The 18,323-nt window shown below is 37.5% G+C and overlaps 1 protein-coding gene across 5 annotated transcripts in view; it reads left to right on the top strand.

Moving 5' to 3' along the window:
- CCDC186 (coiled-coil domain containing 186) overlaps positions 1 to 18,323 on the top strand; it is a 36,173-nt gene that overhangs the window by 5,423 nt on the left and 12,427 nt on the right. For 4 of the 5 annotated variants that reach the window (XM_062001135.1, XM_062001132.1, XM_062001134.1 and 1 more), the window contains exons 2-9: positions 8,139 to 8,832; positions 11,096 to 11,222; positions 13,547 to 13,675; positions 14,616 to 14,828; positions 16,297 to 16,416; positions 16,912 to 17,016; positions 17,354 to 17,452; positions 18,162 to 18,248. In XM_062001135.1, the coding sequence (XP_061857119.1) occupies positions 8,153 to 8,832; positions 11,096 to 11,222; positions 13,547 to 13,675; positions 14,616 to 14,828; positions 16,297 to 16,416; positions 16,912 to 17,016; positions 17,354 to 17,452; positions 18,162 to 18,248 (1,560 nt within the window). In that variant the 5' untranslated portion in view covers positions 8,139 to 8,152. Of the gene's footprint in view, positions 1 to 7,588; positions 7,699 to 8,138; positions 8,833 to 11,095; positions 11,223 to 13,546; positions 13,676 to 14,615; positions 14,829 to 16,296; positions 16,417 to 16,911; positions 17,017 to 17,353; positions 17,453 to 18,161; positions 18,249 to 18,323 lie in introns of all 5 variants that reach the window. The other variant, XM_062001131.1, reaches the window with a different exon arrangement.

Here is an 18,323-nt window from a genome sequence, read left to right as displayed (position 1 = left end):
AAACATACATCTCAGTATTACTGATTTAAGATTCAATCCTTAGTTACATGTGAAGCAAACCTTAGAATTTTTATTTTAGTAGCCTTTTTGTGGATGTGTACTTTTAAAAAATGTTATAATTGAATTAGCTTTGTAAGGCTACTCAACTAAGTTGATAGTATTTCTGTCTTCAGTTGTAACACGTATCAGTGAACAGATCTCTTGATGTTTGGAGAGCTATTGGAAAGCTAGAGTAATAAAGATAGAGGAGACAATTTCTGACATCATATTTAGACCATCTCCACTTTCAGGTGCTTCAGTGTTCAGAGAATTGCAGATGGAGAAACAGGGCAATCATCATGAAGGCATTACATTTCTAACTGGTTTAAATGGGATATAGAATTTGCTGTTCATATAGCACCTGCATTTACAAAGATAAAACTCACAACTTTCTAAATATATAAGCAAGCCATATGTCTGCTTTCCTAAATTTAGCCTTTCCCGAACTGAAATGATTTGTAAGTGTCTGTATCTGGCACCTCCACTATCAAAACGAAGCTATTCTTTCCTTTCTTTCTCCCACAACATTGGGGTCTGCTAGCAGAAAAAAAAAAAAAAAAATGTAAACCCATAAATCAAGTGAGCTTTTTTTTGATTGAATTGGAGAGGAGGACACTGAGGAGCAGAAATGTTTGTAAAATCTGATACAGAGAACAGAAACATGGCAACTGGGATATACAGCTGGTTGAGTTATATAGTGCTGCTTAAGTCTTCTAGTCCAGTATTAGGGAAAAGAAGTACTGATTTGCTTTCACTAGGCAGGTTGAGGATGTTAAGAGTAAACTCCTTTTCTAGCTGTCTTCATAAGCAGCTGGCCAAAGGGCAAGCATTATCACTTCTTCCAGGAACTGACAGGGCAAGTTGCACACTGAATTGCATAGTAACAAAGAGAAATGAAATTTAGTTTACTGTAGTTTGCCATGAGTTCAGAAACCAAAATCAATATGGAAGGTTGATTAGTATTACAGAGCAGTTGAGGACACTGTTGCTGAAGGGTGTTTACTTCACATTTTTAAGATGAATTTCCAGTGGTGCTTACCTTGAAGAGGTGCTAACTTGAAAAGCAAAGTAAGGAGTAGCAACACGAATTTTTTGAGTTAGTCTAGTGCAATTCAAGAACAAACCAGGGAATAAAGATTGCAAATCAGAATGTAGAGAGAATTGCACTGAAGCAGTTTCAAAGGGGCTTGTTTTCTAGGTAGGTTTTTCTCTTATAACACGTTGTACTTTGTTTAGAGGTATGCATTGTTTCACAGAATCACAGAATCTTAATGGTTGGAAGGGACCTCAAGAGATCATCTAGTCTGACACCTGCTGTCAGAGCAGAACCACCTAGAGTAGGTCACACAGGAACTTGTCCAGGTGGTTTTACCACACAGACTGCAGTGCCAGTGCAACTCTGAGTGCTGAGGTGACATCTATATAAGAGTGCTCAGGACATTTTTGGGAATGCAAGCTGCTTGTGTTTGGTGTCACTGTTTTTCCTGTCACTTAGCTGTTTGGCTGGCCTGCTCATGGTACGGAGGATCCTGCTAGAGTCATCTGCCCATTAGCCATGGAGTGCTTCATCACCCCATTGCTTGTCCGCACCTACTCTCTGAAATGCATCACATCTGTATTGCAGCATTGGGTCTTTTTGAGACTTGGTTTATTACTTAAGGGAAGCTTGGGTACTGTGCTGTGTCAGATACGAAATGGAAGAGGGAGGCAGATGGCTTTGTCAACTTACATTCTACTTCTGTTTAAAAATGAGCAGATTTAATAACAAATAAAACCTGTCTGGATGCTTTTTACGTATCTAGAGGTGAAGAGCATACCTAGTGTTAGCTGATGTGAGAACTGTTTTCACTGTTTTGTGGATTATATGTATACTTGTTGGAGAGTAGATGGTTCCCTCTTCGTCAGTGACTGCTACAATAACTGTCTGAGGAGCACAGCTATGAGCAAAAAACATCTACCCAAAGATGTTGCAAACCACCTTTTTCTTTTGAAAGTTACTGACATAATTGACTAGTACTGACCATTATGTTGTGTAGTGCATGGTTGAATGTGTCTGGTGTCCAGTGATCTGCATTTACCATGTTGACTTCTTGTTACTCCCCTTTCAGAAGATTCTGTGCATGCTTATCTCAATCCACTTTGCTTCAAAATCCACCCTGGTTTGAACAAGTTTTTGTATATGCACACACTTGTGAAGCATTACTCCATTCTTCCCTTCTATGTCTCTTTCTTTACAGGACGTTTAAGTTTTGTGGCTTATTTTTTTTATTCTCTTAAAGCAGTGATTTGTATTTCTCAGGACCTTGACCGTCAGTCTGTTTGCTTACAGAAACACCCCAGGCACACACTTCTGTCATTCTTTAATCTCTTCATTGTAAAAGAGCCCCATTGTGATGGTTACTAGGTGATAGGGCACAGGCTTTCTCTTCTTTTGCCTTGTTTGTGAATTCTTCTAGACAGCCACACCTCAGAAAATGCTTCCTAGTTGTCATATAATATATTTCTTTAGCTGTCGTTTCATGTGTATTTCAAAATTGGCTGAAGTAAAGCCATCGCTTCCTTCTCTACTATGTACATCAGAAGTATTGATAGCTTGGGCCAGCTACCTGTTTTATGACATTAAATGCTAGCATTAATAGTGCATCTGCTTAGGAAAGTCCTTTGTAGTCAGGGATTTAAAAGAATCACGTTTGTGCTCCATAAGAAGATTGAAAAGATGGCCAGTTTGAAATGGCATGCTATTGAATTACAGTGTTGCAGATTCTCAGTGCATGCCTGTAATAATCTAGTAGCACTCTATAGCTGGGAAAGGCTGTGTTCCTAATAAGATCTGTGCAGGTAGTAGGAAGCATACAGGAAATTGCTTTCATCATGAATTACAAGTGACTGGGAATTAGTAGTACTGGAATGGGGGGAAGATTTTCAACTGGTATAGTGTATAACCTAATGGACAGCCAAGGCATGGGAGTGTCTACAGCTTCCTCGAAGAGTAAGAAAGTATGTGTGCTTTTCAGCAAAAGAAAGGGAGGATTGACTGTTGGAGAAAATGCTTTTCTCCAGGCCAATGGTGCATGGACTCGTGACTGTCCACTGGGTAGATTGATGTAATAGAACAAGTTAAGACCTTTGCCTTGCATACTGTTTGCAGAGGGGATCTGTAGTGTTAAAAATAACTGTTCAACATTATTTGACTTAATTTTTAAGCATTTTTAAGGTTTGAGATGGATTACTTTCAGATAATTGAATGTAAATAGAAATATGCAGATGAATTACACTAGCTTGTACTTATTGTGCATCTGCAAGTTTTACCTTTATGTATGCAATGGTTCTGCAAGATTTTTTTTGTATGTTCATAACTTCATAGTTATCAATAGCCCTTGAGGCTAGGGATGAACAGACACTTAAGGTAACTGCTACTGAAAGTAGCATTTTACAGGACCTTGTATCACAGTTTTAAATGTTCTGCCTACATAATCAATACTTGGATTGTATCAGATATTTTATTGAAGAGCTTAAGTGAATGATTGTCACATTTGTTCTTATTTTTATCGTTTGATCAGCAAAGAGAGGATGTTTCTATCATGTAATAAAGAAAGTGAATGAAAAAAAAATCTGCAACTTAACTACTTCCCCAAGTACTAATGAAATATTAAAAATGGACATAATTCGTGCTGATGCAGATTTAAACTGAATGTTCCTGAATACAACAAGATGAGGAAAAGTATGTATGCTCCCCACTTCTTTGAAGAACACCTGTATGATGAGAAAGTGTCTAATAAAAAAAAAAAGACAGCATTTTGGTTTTGGAGGGTAAAACTTGTCCATATTTTGATGCATCTATGCACAGAGGTGTTTTGTTTGCTTGTGCAAACAGCTATTGCTGTAGAGCAACCTCGGCTGAGCTGTATTGTGTTTCTCATTGTTCCTCATTCTCTACTACTGGCATATCAGGTTTTGAATTCATACATTTCCACTGGCTTTGCTTTCTGTTGGTGCATTGTGGGGAAACACAGATGCTTTGGAATAGGGGCACAGGAGAGGGGTAATAGACTGTCAAACTAATTGTGAGCTGTTAAGAGGAGGAGGACTGGTCAAACCAGTTGAATGAGTGCTAAGAGTCCTGTCACAGCAGCTGAAAAGTGTGACACTTCAGTGACAGAAGGCTGTCCACATACCACACTATATGTTTGGCAGTCTCAGGAGGTGGCTAGTTATTCAAGGTATGCAGGCAGGCAAGCTTGGGCTGGGCTAATCACAAAAACGCGTTGACCTCGTAGTGATTATGGTTTCTTGTGGCAGAACGGACATACCCTGTGAGGGTGAGGCAGGCATCACGTGGTGGGACTGAGGAACAAGGTACTTGCCATGATGTTTAGATGATGATTAGTTCTGAGGAAGAAGCAGAGGAAGCAGCTGAAGGTAGAAGCTTGCAAAACAGAGCTAGGTGGTCAGTCAGTGCTTAGCTGTCACTTTGCTCTCATTCAGCAGACTATATGTTTGTCTGATGCATAAGCAACGTTGATGTCTGATGCATTACACAAAGGAGTTTGTCTGCTTGGGTCAGGGTTTGCCTTTTTTTGATTGTTTTTGACATCTTTTCAGGACATAATAAAAGACAGTAAGCTATTTTGGTTTTTTAATGCATTATTTTGTAAGAGAGTGATAGCCTAACCTTAGTATGTCCCTGATTTTGGAACAGTCACTTGCAAGGACAGGTAGGATAATAAAAGATAGATGTGAAACCTGGAAGGGTATGGAGATGCTTTTAAATACTTACCTGTTGTCCAAATATTATCTTGGACTTCTGTATGTTACACGTGAAACAGTCAAATATTAGCATATTTCGTTTCAACTAGCTACTACTAGACTGGAAGTGTTGATTGTTTTAAACTACTTTCACACAATACCTTTTGCTTCCAAAGTACAAGCCTTTTCTTTAGTATTATTGTTACTGCAGTTTTCTGTCTCTGCCCTTATAAAGAAGGTGCCTGTTATGTTAATTTGCCTGCGGTAGGCACAAAAAATGTGGGTGTTTAAGAGACATTTGAATATCAAGATAAATTTGCATTGCTTCTCGTGATTTCTTTATCTGGCTATTTACAACGTGAACGATTTGTTATAGGATCACAATTTATTTTAAGTTTTATTTCTATTTAGAAGTTAATAATTGAGAACATGAAAGCTGGTGCTATCCAGTGGTGATAGGGGGGAAAAAATGTGTGTAGATCATGAACAGATTCAGATATATTTCAGATAAATTCCAATCCTGTGTATTGGAATCAGAAAGACTGGGAAGTTAATGTGGTAAATTATATTCTGGGTGTCATTGAAAATTAGAATATGTCTGCAGGGAACACTGAGTCATCATCATTTACTTTTCATGCTTTAACCAATTTGTGTAGTTACTATTCGAATTCCTCATGTGTTTGATACAAACCTAGGCTTTATTCATGATGAATATGAAGTGTAAGATATTACAGATAGGGAATTGGTGCCAGTTTATTGCTCTGCACCTGAGTTATGCAAATCTTTGTATTTCTGCTTCCACATAGATTAGTCATTCTAATACTAACTCTCAGTTTTACTGACAGAAGGAAGTAACACAGTAAGATGAAAACTCAGTTTCCTTCCCAATGAACTGTCTTAACAGGGCAGTTTCCTTCCAATCCCTACCATTCTATGACATGAAGAGAAATACAATCCCGTTTGACTGGAAACATTAGGCGTAACAACAAACACGGAAGCTCATCTTGTGGGAGTGAACTGCAGCAGCTGGGCAATAGTGAGTGGCTCTGAGGCAGTAACACATCAAACAGCTGCACATTTTGGGAAGTTTTATAACACTTTAGAGAAGGCTTAAAATGACAATAAAACCCTCTGATCATTCCAGAGAAAGTAGTAGCAAGAACTTAGACTAGAGTAATTGCTATAGAAAAGGATGGTGCCTCAGCTTTATGCTAATAAAATCTGTGTACAGCTGAGTTGTAGATTATAAACTGTGATAAGAGGGAACAGATATTAGAAGGTGATTTTTTTTCCTCTGATCTAAACATAATTCTCTTACATTTATTGATGTGTAGTAAATGAACCAGTCTCTATCAGACTGAATGCTTTTTCCTAGTTATGTTGGTTCTCTTTGCTTGCAGATTGAGATCATCAATGGGGGTTGTTTCTCTTTTGCTTAATTTTAGAATATCAGTGTAGTACATTGTGAACTTCCATTACTAGCAGAAGTTATCAAAAAGTAGATAGATATTAAAAGAGCAATTGTTTTGGCTGCACAAACCAAATGCAGGGATTTATTGTCTCCAATGATGACCTAAGCGTAAATCATTTGAAGGAAAGATTTTCTTAGTGGCAGATAAGATCTGTTTGTAAAGTCGGGAGTCCTTGTAAAAGTTTCACTTTGTATGTAAACTCTCACATTCACCATGTCTATTCTCACTCGTCGTTTTCCTTACCATTTCCTTTCTGAATTCTATTGATTTGTACTGCACTGTAGCATTGAAATTTTTTTGCTTTGAAAGCACAAAGGAAAGTCAGTTTTTTGTTACTTAAAAATCTGTAATTTTCATTTGATGACTGTGACTCTGGTCCAGTTGTGACATGTTTCCTTTTGTACTTTCAGCCTTATGCTGAGCTTTGATTATGCTTTCCTCTTATTGATTAACTGACAGTTGTAGCCCAACTGTTGGTTTCAGGTGCTAGTGGTAGGGTTTTTGTTTGATAGTATTTCCTGGTAGAAATAGCTGAGGCTACTGCTTTTTTTTCCCCTCTTATCTGATTTTTATACCTAATAGTGAAAGATGATTGTGGTAGCAATTAGTCACATCCCTAATGCAGTTCCTGTATCTCTCTGTTTTAACAATGCAAGCCTCAATGCTAAGTGTTGGTGAATAAGTCAGGCCTCTGGAGGAGTGGAGCCAAGAAGCACAAAGGATTTCACTTGAGACTGAGTCAAAGTGTAGGGCCTGAAGCATGTAGCTGAAAGTCTCTGTGTGAGAGAAAGCTAAACAAACGAGAAAGTGAATATGTAAACAAAACTTGATGTTTCAAGATGGCAAGGTTACTGCTTCCTCTGAGATAATTGTTGGATTAGCAGAGTTGAATTTAGAAATGAAAAAAAAATGCCTTATTTTTAAATAGTCTTAATTTATCCAGTATTGGGGAGTAGGGTTGCATCTAAAAGTTATGACTGTTGTCATTAATTTCTCCTAATGGAGATGGTATAAGGGCTTCTTGTGCTTGTTAAAAATGCCAGCAGTCTTTCCAGACACTTGACCATCTGGGATTGCTGAAAAAGAAGATACAGCATTATACCCAGGCTCTTCCATAAGTAGTCTAGCTATTTCAATCTCAATGTGGTGTCCTTCCTGTAGGACGCTTTCTGCATAGCTTTTCAATTCCTCAAATGTTTGCTCTGCAAGCTTCTTTCTGAGAGGGCAAATCTGCCACCATCTGTGCTCTGCCAGCAAGAGATTTTGACTGCTTAAAAGCAGATGGGGAAAAGAGAATCACATCCCCATCCTCACCCAGCCCCTTCGTTTAGGTTGCTGGGTAGAGATACATTTGGCTGTATGGGTGGTGAGTGAAGATGAGACAGTAAGGAAGCTGAATATTCTGGCTGGATGAGGGAGTCACCCTATACTGTAAAAATGAGTAAGTCAAGACCTATGGTTGCTTTCAAATCATATATAGGAAAGTAAAAGCTGAAGGCTATAAATTGTTTTTGTTGTTATTTTATATCTGAAGTGTTTTTCACAGGTGATTACTTGGATTTGCTTTGGATTTAAATGATAGATTTCTTAATTCTAAAAAGAGTTAATTCTAATTCTTAGTTTTAATGCTGGGGGGTTCTTTAGTCTCTTGACATTTCTCTCTCACTACTTCCTGTTTGTTGTTCTTGATTTATCACCTTTTAGAAAAACTTATATTGAATCATTTGCCTAAAAGTCAAGCTGGAAGTTCTTCAAATTATCTTTGCTCTTTGAACTTTACTTTGACTTTACTTTTCAGTAGCCTTTCCTTTCTCTGCTCTCAACCTTTTTTCATATTGATTTTTAATATAATACATTGTGTAATGTGAATTCTACTTGTAGATTTGCAAAGGAAAATGATGGAGGAGTATTCACCAGAAATGCAAAACACGGTGGAGCCAGTTAATCTGTTAGGTGGTGCCTCATTCAAGTCCCCAGGTAACGAGAAGTCTGATAAAACATCTGGAATAAAGGACTGCTCAAGCATTAGTGATACTGGGGTCGATGCTGACGTCTTGGAAAAGGAATCGAGGTTGTTGCCCTCAGACCAGGATTCAACAGTTATTGGCATAAGCAGCAATGGGCCTTTGGCAGAAAGTCAGGAGCAGCAATCTGTAGGGGCAGATTGCTGTGCCAGTACCTGCTCTGAAAGAAAGACAGAAGGCTCCCCAAACCCAGACCATTTATCTAATGAAGAATTTGAAGGACAAGATCCAAAAACTAATCAGACAGAACAATCACTAATGGAGTTATTACAGGAGCTAAGGGAGGAGCCTGGCTTTGTGAAAAAATCGAGTGATAAAATCTATTCGGAAAGCCCTTACGACACAGACTGCACAAAGAAGCTCATTTCCACAATACATCAGACTTCCTCACAGGAGGATTTGCTAAAGGAAATAGAGTCTGAACTCTTATCTACAGATTTTTCAAAGGAACGAAAATCCCCCAATGGAATGCGAAAGGGTGAACATGCCTTGGCTGTGTTTGAAAAATGTGTGCAAGATAAATACCTGGAGCAAGAACAAACTATAAAAAAGTGAGTATTTCAGTGTGCTCACACAATGCGAGGTGTGTACTGAACAATTCCAGTTGGATGTTGTGTGCAGCTTCATATGACATTGTGGTATGGACATTGTGGTATGAAACAAGTAATCTCTTGTGAGTTGTTATAAGGGCAGTTAATAAGCTTTTTAAAGTATGTTCTTTAAGTGAGGAATTATTTTTAGTTGTGGTGTGTACTCATAAATAAAAATGTGTGCTTCTTGTGGGATTTGGCAAGAACCGAATAGCCAGATGTTCAGTTGAATAGCCTGCCAATGTCTAGAATTACTTAAATACAGTAAAGGTAACGGTGATATAAAAATAGCCCAGGAATCATTCAGTCCATACATGTCTTTGGAGAATTGAATCTCTCTAATTACTGACTCCTGCAAGGTGCATTTTATTTATGATTTTTAAATTGCTTATTTCTTTTTCAAATAGTATTCAGTCTCCTGCCATAATCCACAGAAGCTGCTCATCTCTTGAGAGATATTCTTTGAATTGGAAATGTCATATATAGATAAACTATTGTCTTAGGAAGACTTTTGAATGCGTAGTTTATAAACTTTGCTATAGTAAACTGGGCTTAATAGTTTACCAGGCAGTGTACAGCATGGGGAATATTTCTGTTCATCAAAACCCAGTTAATTTCTTGATCCCCGACTTCTTGTTTCATAATCAGTGTTGCCCCTTTAGAAATGTTTTTTGCTAGCGAAACGTAGCCTCTAACTTCAAATTTATTCCTACAGAGCTGGAAATGAGTGTCCTATTCTTCATATAAGGCATACTGATACCATGGTGTGGAAGGACATCAAAGAGAGGGAAACCAGGCAGAGGGAGAGATGCCCAGCAGGGATAGTGTTCTCTCAACCTCTGACAGAAATTGTGTGAGGAAAGTCAGTTGATGACAGGAAAGCTCGAGAAAGCATAATTAGATGTTCAGTAATTATGGAGGAGGAGGAGGGGAATTCTGAAGTGGATGGTTGTAATTCCAGGAGATGATAGTTGTTTGGGGTTTACTTGTTTACAGTAATTTCAAAGGCAGGTCAGTGTTTTTGGCCAGGGACCAGTTACTTTCTTAGACAGAAATGTTTGTATAGATATATTCGTATATTATGTAAACACAGAAAATTTCTTCTATAAACATGTCTTGAGTCTCTTTTTTTTGCTGACAGCTGCACCTCTTTGACTCTTGGAGACTCACCTCAAGAACATTAAACTGCAGTGAAACACTTTGTTTGGTCCAAAGGGCATTCTGGGTTGGGATGTTTTTTGTCTCGTAGTTTATGATCGGTAGAATTTCTGGTAACATTGCTCTGGAAATAGTCCAGTTGTCTCCTGTGATCAGATCTAAGATGTGGAGCAATTGAGTGAATTAAGGATTTGTAATCCTGGAATATTCATTAATAGATTAAAAAGCAGATTAGAAGTGCTAAGCTGTCTTTCACTGCTTGTGATTCAGGAGACTAGTTCATTAGAGAGATTTTTTTTTAAGAGTTTTTTCAGAGAAGGGGAGATAAAGATGGAAATGTATGTGTAAAGGTAAATGCATGCCTCCCATGAATTCATGCATCTAACTGTACCTTCAAATATTTGAGCCTCTGTTTATTCAGCAGTTCTGACAATGTAACTTTTGAGTTTTATTTGTAACTATCCTCTGTTGCCCTGCTAGAAGGTCAAACTAAGTACATTTCAGCTTCAACTCGGGCTTCAAACAGCTGAGCTGCAAAGGAACAGACTATTGCTAAAAAACTGAACTTTGAGGAGCATGAGCACAGACACTCTTGTAGTTCTGTACCTACTTAGGGCTTAAAAAATTCGATTTCTGTTTCTTACAAGGCTGTGAACTTCAAGGGCTACTCTGAGCAATCCCTGAAACTAATACAGTGTCTGTGTGTTCAGGCATTTGAATGGCAGAGCTATCTGACTGGAAGTTAACTGTCTTGCAAGTATCTTAAAATTATTAACATGCACAATTCTGGTACCAAATATTTAATGTCATTGTAGCAGCCCTAAAATGCTGGAAATGAATAGTTTCCTCAGAAGAAAGATAGTGCTTACTGGCTTGGAGTTTCACATGCACAACATAATTCTTGTTCATTTTTTTGTTAGGCTGTTGTTGATTTTATTAGTGTTCCTGGTTGCAACTCTCAATAAAATTTGCAGACCAGTGAGCAAACCCCATATATCTCAAAATGAAAGCCAACCAAAAATCCTAGTACTGGTGTACTTTGTATTAATTTCTTTTTTCTTTACAGATTGATTAAAGAAAATAAAAAACATCAAGAACTGATATTGGAAATTTGCTCAGAAAAGGACAACTTAAAAGATGAATTGAAAAAACGAACAGAAACAGAAAAGCAGCACCTCAACATTATTAAACAGGTACAGATAACAAAACAGAAGTCCTGGTTAGTATTTCATATATACATGATCTTAAACAGCATCAATAGTAACTCGACAGCCTTGGAGGCACAGAGAAGGGATGTCTGTGATGATGATGATTATTATAAGCTTTTTGAGAAGATAAATCTGCTCTTCCATTCCAAGAAATATTCATTGGCTTAAAGTGTCTTTGGATAAACCGACTTTGTAGGTTCACAGTGCTTCAGTGTTCTGTATTTGGAAGCCTCTCTTCCAGTCAAGAAGGTCTCTGTCTCGTGATTTGCCCTGGTAGGTGGATTTTGTGTACCTTGGCCTCCTGCAGGAGATGGTGTCTGTTGAAGATCTGTTCAGTCTTTTATCCTGATAGGAGGATTTGTTTCTTCTAAGCAGACATAAAAAGGATATTCTTAATTTGTTCTTTATCTTCCATTAAATCCTGCATTGACTGATAGAAATGGATGGGAGTGTAGTCACAGTTGTTAAACATCAACAACACATGGAATCTGTATAAAGAGCAGAGCTTGTTAACTGTGATCTTGCACATCATTTTGGTATTATTGGTTACTATACAGGCATTTCCCCAGGGCATTCTTAGAACTGTGACTGACCACAGAACACAGTGTGCATTAGTGTGGGCTGATTTTACTGTGGGAAGAAAAGATACCACATCAGATATTGCTGCTTGTCTGTTAGAGATATCTACTATGATTCTACAGTTGGTTGGACAGCTTTTATAAATTGATCACAGATTAGATCTTAGAAATCTGGCAAGAGATAGCGTTTAAAATACTGATTTTTGTTTGGCAAAGTGCTGGTGATCCTACCCTAGTTGTCAAGTTTCTTTGTTAATGTCTGCATTGCACAAAAGTTGTTCTCAAAGCCGCTTGTCAGGCTTGTGGAGCTCCAGAGAAATGTATTTATGTATTTAGAAGATGGAAATCCATGATGTGATTGAAAGTGAAATTGAAAAGTCTCCTTTTTAAGCTGCAAATTGAAATTGCATATGCCTGAATAGATGAAAATGAGCAACTTACTTGTTCTCTCTTGTCTATATTTCTGTGATAGCACAATATGATTTCATGAAGCTATATCATGCATCAGTTGCTTTATCCCATTCTGGAAAAAAATATATATATGAGGGAGTTTGGTTTTCTTTCTGATCAGATAAGTAGGATCTATGATACTACATGCTTGCAAGTCATTTCAGAAAATAGCAGTTTGGAGTGTAATACTTTATATTGTAGTCAGACAGCACCTGGAGCTGTAAGTTAACACAAAGTGAAACACTTTGAGTTTTTTCATTTTTGATGTGAGTGTTGTATCGTTACAATTTCTGAATTAATATTTCCTGGTAGCTTTCAAGCAAATGAAAGCTTGACTGCACTCACAACTGTAAGCAAACTGTATGTGCATGCTCATGTGTGTAAAACTTTTTTATCATGTGGGCAGTGATCCATTTGCAAAGCTGAACATGATGTGTTCAATGCATTGTCTGCTAAGAGAAGCATTTTAGGTTGTTCTTGGCTTTTGTGTAGCAGTCTGGAATTGCACAAACACGTAAGATAGTGACCCTGAGATCTTGTACTTTTTTATACCCAACCCACTCTGCTAAAACCGAAAGAACCCTAACCTTGGTGAACTGGCTTTCCCTGAAACAAGAGGATAGTCATTAAGGCAAAATTTGAAAAACTTTTGGGCAGGATTACAGCTTATGTAGCCACCACTTGCTCTTGTGCTAGTGCTCCTGCTACTTGCATGGGGCTTGCATTGCTGTGCAGTGAGCCATCCAGTTGAACAGGGGTAATAATTCTTCAGCTGGAACAAGTCTCTGATTTGGTTCAGTAGGCAGCCAAAAAAAAGTGCTACCATAATGAGAAAACACCCCTTTATTTGCAGAGCTATTTTTCAATGAGTTGATTCCCAGTCCAGTCCAGTATGAATGGATGACTACTTTGCTGTCACAGTGGAGGATATGGCACAAAGACAGCAATAAAAAGGTGGAAAGTGAAACAACTTCAGAGAGCAGCCAGCTCTGCTCTGGCACCTCAGCATTTTCTGTCAATCTACTGTTTTGTGTAGTAAATCACTGTGCCTCGTATCTTACTTGGTTTGATGCATCTTCAGTCTCACTGAAAATGAGGATTGACATCTTTCATGCTTGTACTGTGATGCAAAGCTAGATGGATAGTTGCTGCTTGACAAGTGTAAAATACAGTGTAAATAACTGTTGAAGCATCTGTTTTTTTAACGAAATTTTCCTGCCTGTACAAAACATGATCAAAGTCTTATTTTCATTGTAATTATATCATAATGTTGCCTTTTAGCTGGAAGCAAGAATGGAAGAGCTTAATAAAGAAGTGAAGGCTAGTAAAGACAAACTTTTAACTCAGGATGCAGCAGCCAAAAATGCTATTCAGCAGTTGCATAAAGAGATGGCCTTTCGAATGGAACAGGTAATATGGTAAACCTTTAATTATTGAACATCTCATGAACAAACTTGGTTCTTGTAGGAAACAGGTAGCCTTGGGTGTTAGATCAGTAGATAAGGAAAACTTTACAGAATTGGAGCTACTAGCCCTGCAGTTATATGCATTTTTGAAAACTGGCATCAGTGAATTTCTAAGTATCTGTTAACATTCTAGAGAGCCCTGTAAGTCTTTTTAATGTGTGTGTTTATATGTATGCAGTTCAGCCCACAAGGAGATCTCGTTATCCTTTCTCATCCTGATTCAAAAGGGGATAAAAGCTGGCAGTAGCTTTTTTCAGACAGGCTATCACAAAATCAGTGTTGTTCTCATCTCCAGCACAAAGCTCTTGTCTCATGTATTATGGAGTGCTGAGATGGTTTTTTTTCCTTATTAATATGATGTTATGCGAAGTATTTTCTCCAGTGTATGATTTTTAAAGCTCAATGTCTGATTTATTTTTTTAAGCAGAATTTGTTATTACTGAGGCAGGAGGCATCTATAAAAATAAGCCACTGAAAGTAAGCTATCTGAAAAATAAGTCACTGGATAATAATTGTGCAATTGTGCAAATTGTGGTTTAGGGAAGACAGAGGGCAGGTACTGGGTGTCTGCAAAATCATTTTGTTATTAAAACATATCAGATAAACTTCTTTCCTTTTGAAACAAATTCTATTCCAAATTACTGGTATATTGATAGCACATTTGAGATGTTTAGCTGTGAAGCTGCAGCTGCTTAAGATATTTACTGTTACAAGTATTAGTAGTTCAGTACTTAAGTGGATCTAGTGTTAGTCTTTGCAGAACTGGAGCTTTTGAGTCATACTTTGCTATGCTACTATAGTGCAATACTGAAAATAGCCAGTAGTGTCTTAGAAGTGCCAACTATGAAGTACAAGATTGATTCATTCCCATATCTTTTTTCCAGGCAAACAAGAAATGTGAAGAAGCACGCCATGAGAAGGAAACAATGGTGATGAAATATGTCCGAGGGGAGAAGGAGTCACTTGACCTCCGAAAGGAAAAGGAGATACTTGAGAGACGAGTGAGAGATGCAAACAAAGAAATAGAAAAGCATACTAATAAAATCAAACAACTTTCTCAGGAAAAAGGAAGATTGCACCAGCTCTATGAAACGAAGGTACTTTAAGTGTTGCTGTATGACTTGAGTGAATCATTAAAGCGTGTTCAGAACAACCTTATTGCTTGTTTGCTATTGGACTTGGTGAAAGAAACCTGTTTTCATTTGAGGTTGCTGCATAGCTATGAAAACCCCTTTTCCTCCAAAGAAAAGGGAAGAAGTTACTGAGTTCTCACTGTCATCTCTTTGAAGTTCCTTGTAATATTTCCCTGAATATAAGTTTGGGAAACATTAGGGGTTTTTCGACAAAATTGAAAAGGTTGATTGTTGCAGATGCCTGGATTTTGAGGGAATTTCCAACTTGCTTGGATTTTTTTTTAAGGTTGTAATGGCATTAAATTATTGCAGTATTTTTTGCTGTTTTCTGTCTTCACTTTATGTTTTCTCTTTTGTTCTAAAAATTGGTAGTAAAGCAATAGGATTTTTCAGGCTCAATTCCAAAAATTTGCCATTCTTTTTCAGAAGCCAGATAGAAAACCCATCAGCCTTTTAAATTGTCCATATCTTTTATTATGTGCTTCACAGCTGTGTCTCACAATTTTATTTCACATGAAAGATCCAAAAATTGATAAATTAATAGGTTTCAAACTTTGATTTGGGCCTCTTCTGAGCAATTGTAATATGCACAGAAGGATCAGAAAAGTACATCTTAATAAAAATCCTAAAAGTTGTGCTTCTGAAACAAAATCACTGTTGCCTCTCACATGAACAGGAAGTGGGAGCATGACTTCAGGTTTCCTACACAACACTTAGCATACTCTTAACATGTTCATAACTCCTGAGGACTGAACTAGAGTATTGCAGGACTTGTACTGCCCTCATATGGTACTGCTTTAAACTGTTTTGATAAGATGAACCTATTACTTTAGAAATACAGTTTGGAAATTAAACTTAATTCATTGTTCTGTGGATACTGTCATAGAAGGTTATGCCAGCAGTGTGCTTCTGTTAACATCTATTCATTCTGCAGGTTTGTGATTTGACTTGCTGTCAGATTTGATTTGTGTTGCTGTCAGTGCTCACACCAGTCTATACCTGTAGGATTGGTTAATACCATTCCATTGGCGGCACAATTTCTGTCTGTAGCCTTGTATACTATATGGCTTGACCACTTTGAACCTATGTTTTCTCATCCTTTTGCCAAAAAAAGAACCAAAAGAGGAATGTGCAGCTTACCCAGGAGGTACTTATTTTAGCTAGAACTCTAGACTACACTTTGCCTTTTACCAGATATGTAACATTAATAATGCTGCCTTACCTTGCTGTTCAAATCAGAGCAGTAATTTTTTGTTTCCACTGAATTATGGACTAAAGCATTATTGAGCACCCTCAAGCATGAGCGTGCTTTTGTAAAATCCAGATGTTAAGGAAGAAAAACCACCGTGCATTTGACTCTTGAGCAGGAGTCTTGTTATAGAAGCACAGGATGATTTAAATCCATAAAATGAAATCTGTGAAATCTTCTCAGGATGGTGAAGCCACTCGACTCAACAGAGAAATAGAAAAACTGAAAGAAGAAATTAATTCTCATGTTATCAAAGTAAAATGGGCTCAGAACAAATTGAAAACAGAAATGGATTCACATAAGGTTAGTGAAGTACTGATACCATGACATAAAAACATAGTCTGAGAAATTGTTATACTGTTTACTTTGCAATATAGCATTAAAATCTTATTTCTGAGTGGTTTTTGTTTGATTTGAATACTTGCAGCAAAAGTCAGAAATGTTGAAAGGCTGTATGGGAAGCACTTATGTTCAATCTGGTGATCAACTCTTAATTTGAGGGAGGGGATTTGTACAATTTAACTATCATCTTCTTTAGTTGTCACGTGGTAAGAGTTAAATTTATCGTCTGAAAATATGCCTGGCACGTAACCAAGAGATACTTTTGTTATCCTCTCAGTATTGGAACAAATGAAGTTGAATAAAGTAATAGTTAAATGGAAACAAGAGGAAAAATATGCTGGACATTTTTTTGTTGTTAATTCTCTCTGGACTGAAGTAGGAAACATTTATTACGAGAAATGCTTTTCCTAGATTAGATAAATAGGTTTAATCCAATATTTGTTACTGCTTTTGTAGGATACCAAAGAGCGCCTCAAAGATGCAACGACAAAATTAACTGAAGCAAAGGAAGAAGCAGACCAGATAAGGAAAAACTGTCAAGAAATGATAAAAACCTATCAAGTAGGCACATTTTTTTCAGGAGGTGAAATTAGTTTAGTTCAGCACCTGAGCTTTTTCCTTCCTTTCTTTCTTAAGCTGTAGCAAGGAAGAATTATCCTATGCGAGCTACAAAGCTGAGATGACTAGTCACTGATTTCTTTACTTGGAAGATCGTTTAATAGAAAAGACAAATATTTTTCTTACTTGGCATGCAGTGTTGGGGTTGATGTTGGTATGTTCTGCATTATTAGATATGGACTTACACAAAATACTTCAGCAATGTGAAAAGTTGCCTGTGTGCTCATAAAACTGGAAAGGAGGATGTCAAACTGTACTTAAATTTTTTCCATCCTTTTAGGAGTCAGAAGAAATTAAATCAAATGAATTGGATGCAAAACTCCGAGTAACTAAAGGGGAACTAGAGAAACAAATTCAGGAGAAGTCTGATCACTTGGAGGTAAATATGTGCTGTGTGGAGACAACACAGTTGGCAACTTTGTGGTTAAGAATGGCATGCATTTTTATGTTGAGAACCTTATTTGAATCTGCTTACAGTTTGTGCCAAACTTTTTTCTTTTTAGCCTAATATTACATCCCAGGTATCTGCTGGGATATTTTTAGATATTGCCTTGGATTCACTTGTTAGAAACAAAGCAATATGAGGAGTAGGATTTAATGATGATAAAGTAACTGCTCTTGTATTTATAAGCACGAATGTTGCTGTAATATAGGGCACAAATTTGGATTATAAGTAGCCATTTCTGACCTGTGTTTTGCCAGATTGTGTGGGAAGGAGAGACAGTGAACAGCCTCTTTTCTGTGTAGAGATGTTCTAGCCCTAAAGCTAAATTCTCTCTTAATACCTTCTCACAGCTCGTGTGCATACACCATCTTCAGAGTCAACCAGTTTGCCTAGAACTTTCCCCAGGTGCTGTTTCGTGGCATAGATTTGTGTGTAATCTCACGTCTGTTCCCTGTTCTTCTGAGAACAAAGAGGCTTTTAGACTGTGCTTTGTTTTTGATGTAAAACAAACCTTCAGGGTACTTGTTCTGCCTCAGCTATCTCAGCAGTTGTGGTGGCCTGCATTGGCCTAGATTTTTTTTGACATCCCAGGAGCTGTTACTGCCATTTACATTTCTCAAGGAGCTTCTTACTCTTTAAAAAGGTGCATCATGCAAAAATAAAAGAACTTGAAGACTTGAAGAGAACATTTAAAGAAGGCATGGATGAACTTCGAACACTGAGAACAAAGGTAGCGTGTGCTGTGGTGGATTGTGGTGAGGCTAAAGGCATGGTCTTGGGTTTTGGAACAAGACTATATTAAATC

This window comes from Colius striatus, chromosome 8 (genome assembly GCF_028858725.1).
Source record: "Colius striatus isolate bColStr4 chromosome 8, bColStr4.1.hap1, whole genome shotgun sequence".
NCBI lineage: Eukaryota > Metazoa > Chordata > Aves > Coliiformes > Coliidae > Colius > Colius striatus.
The sequence above is the reverse complement of the archived record's forward strand: the minus strand, read 5'-3'. Positions and strand labels throughout refer to the sequence as shown.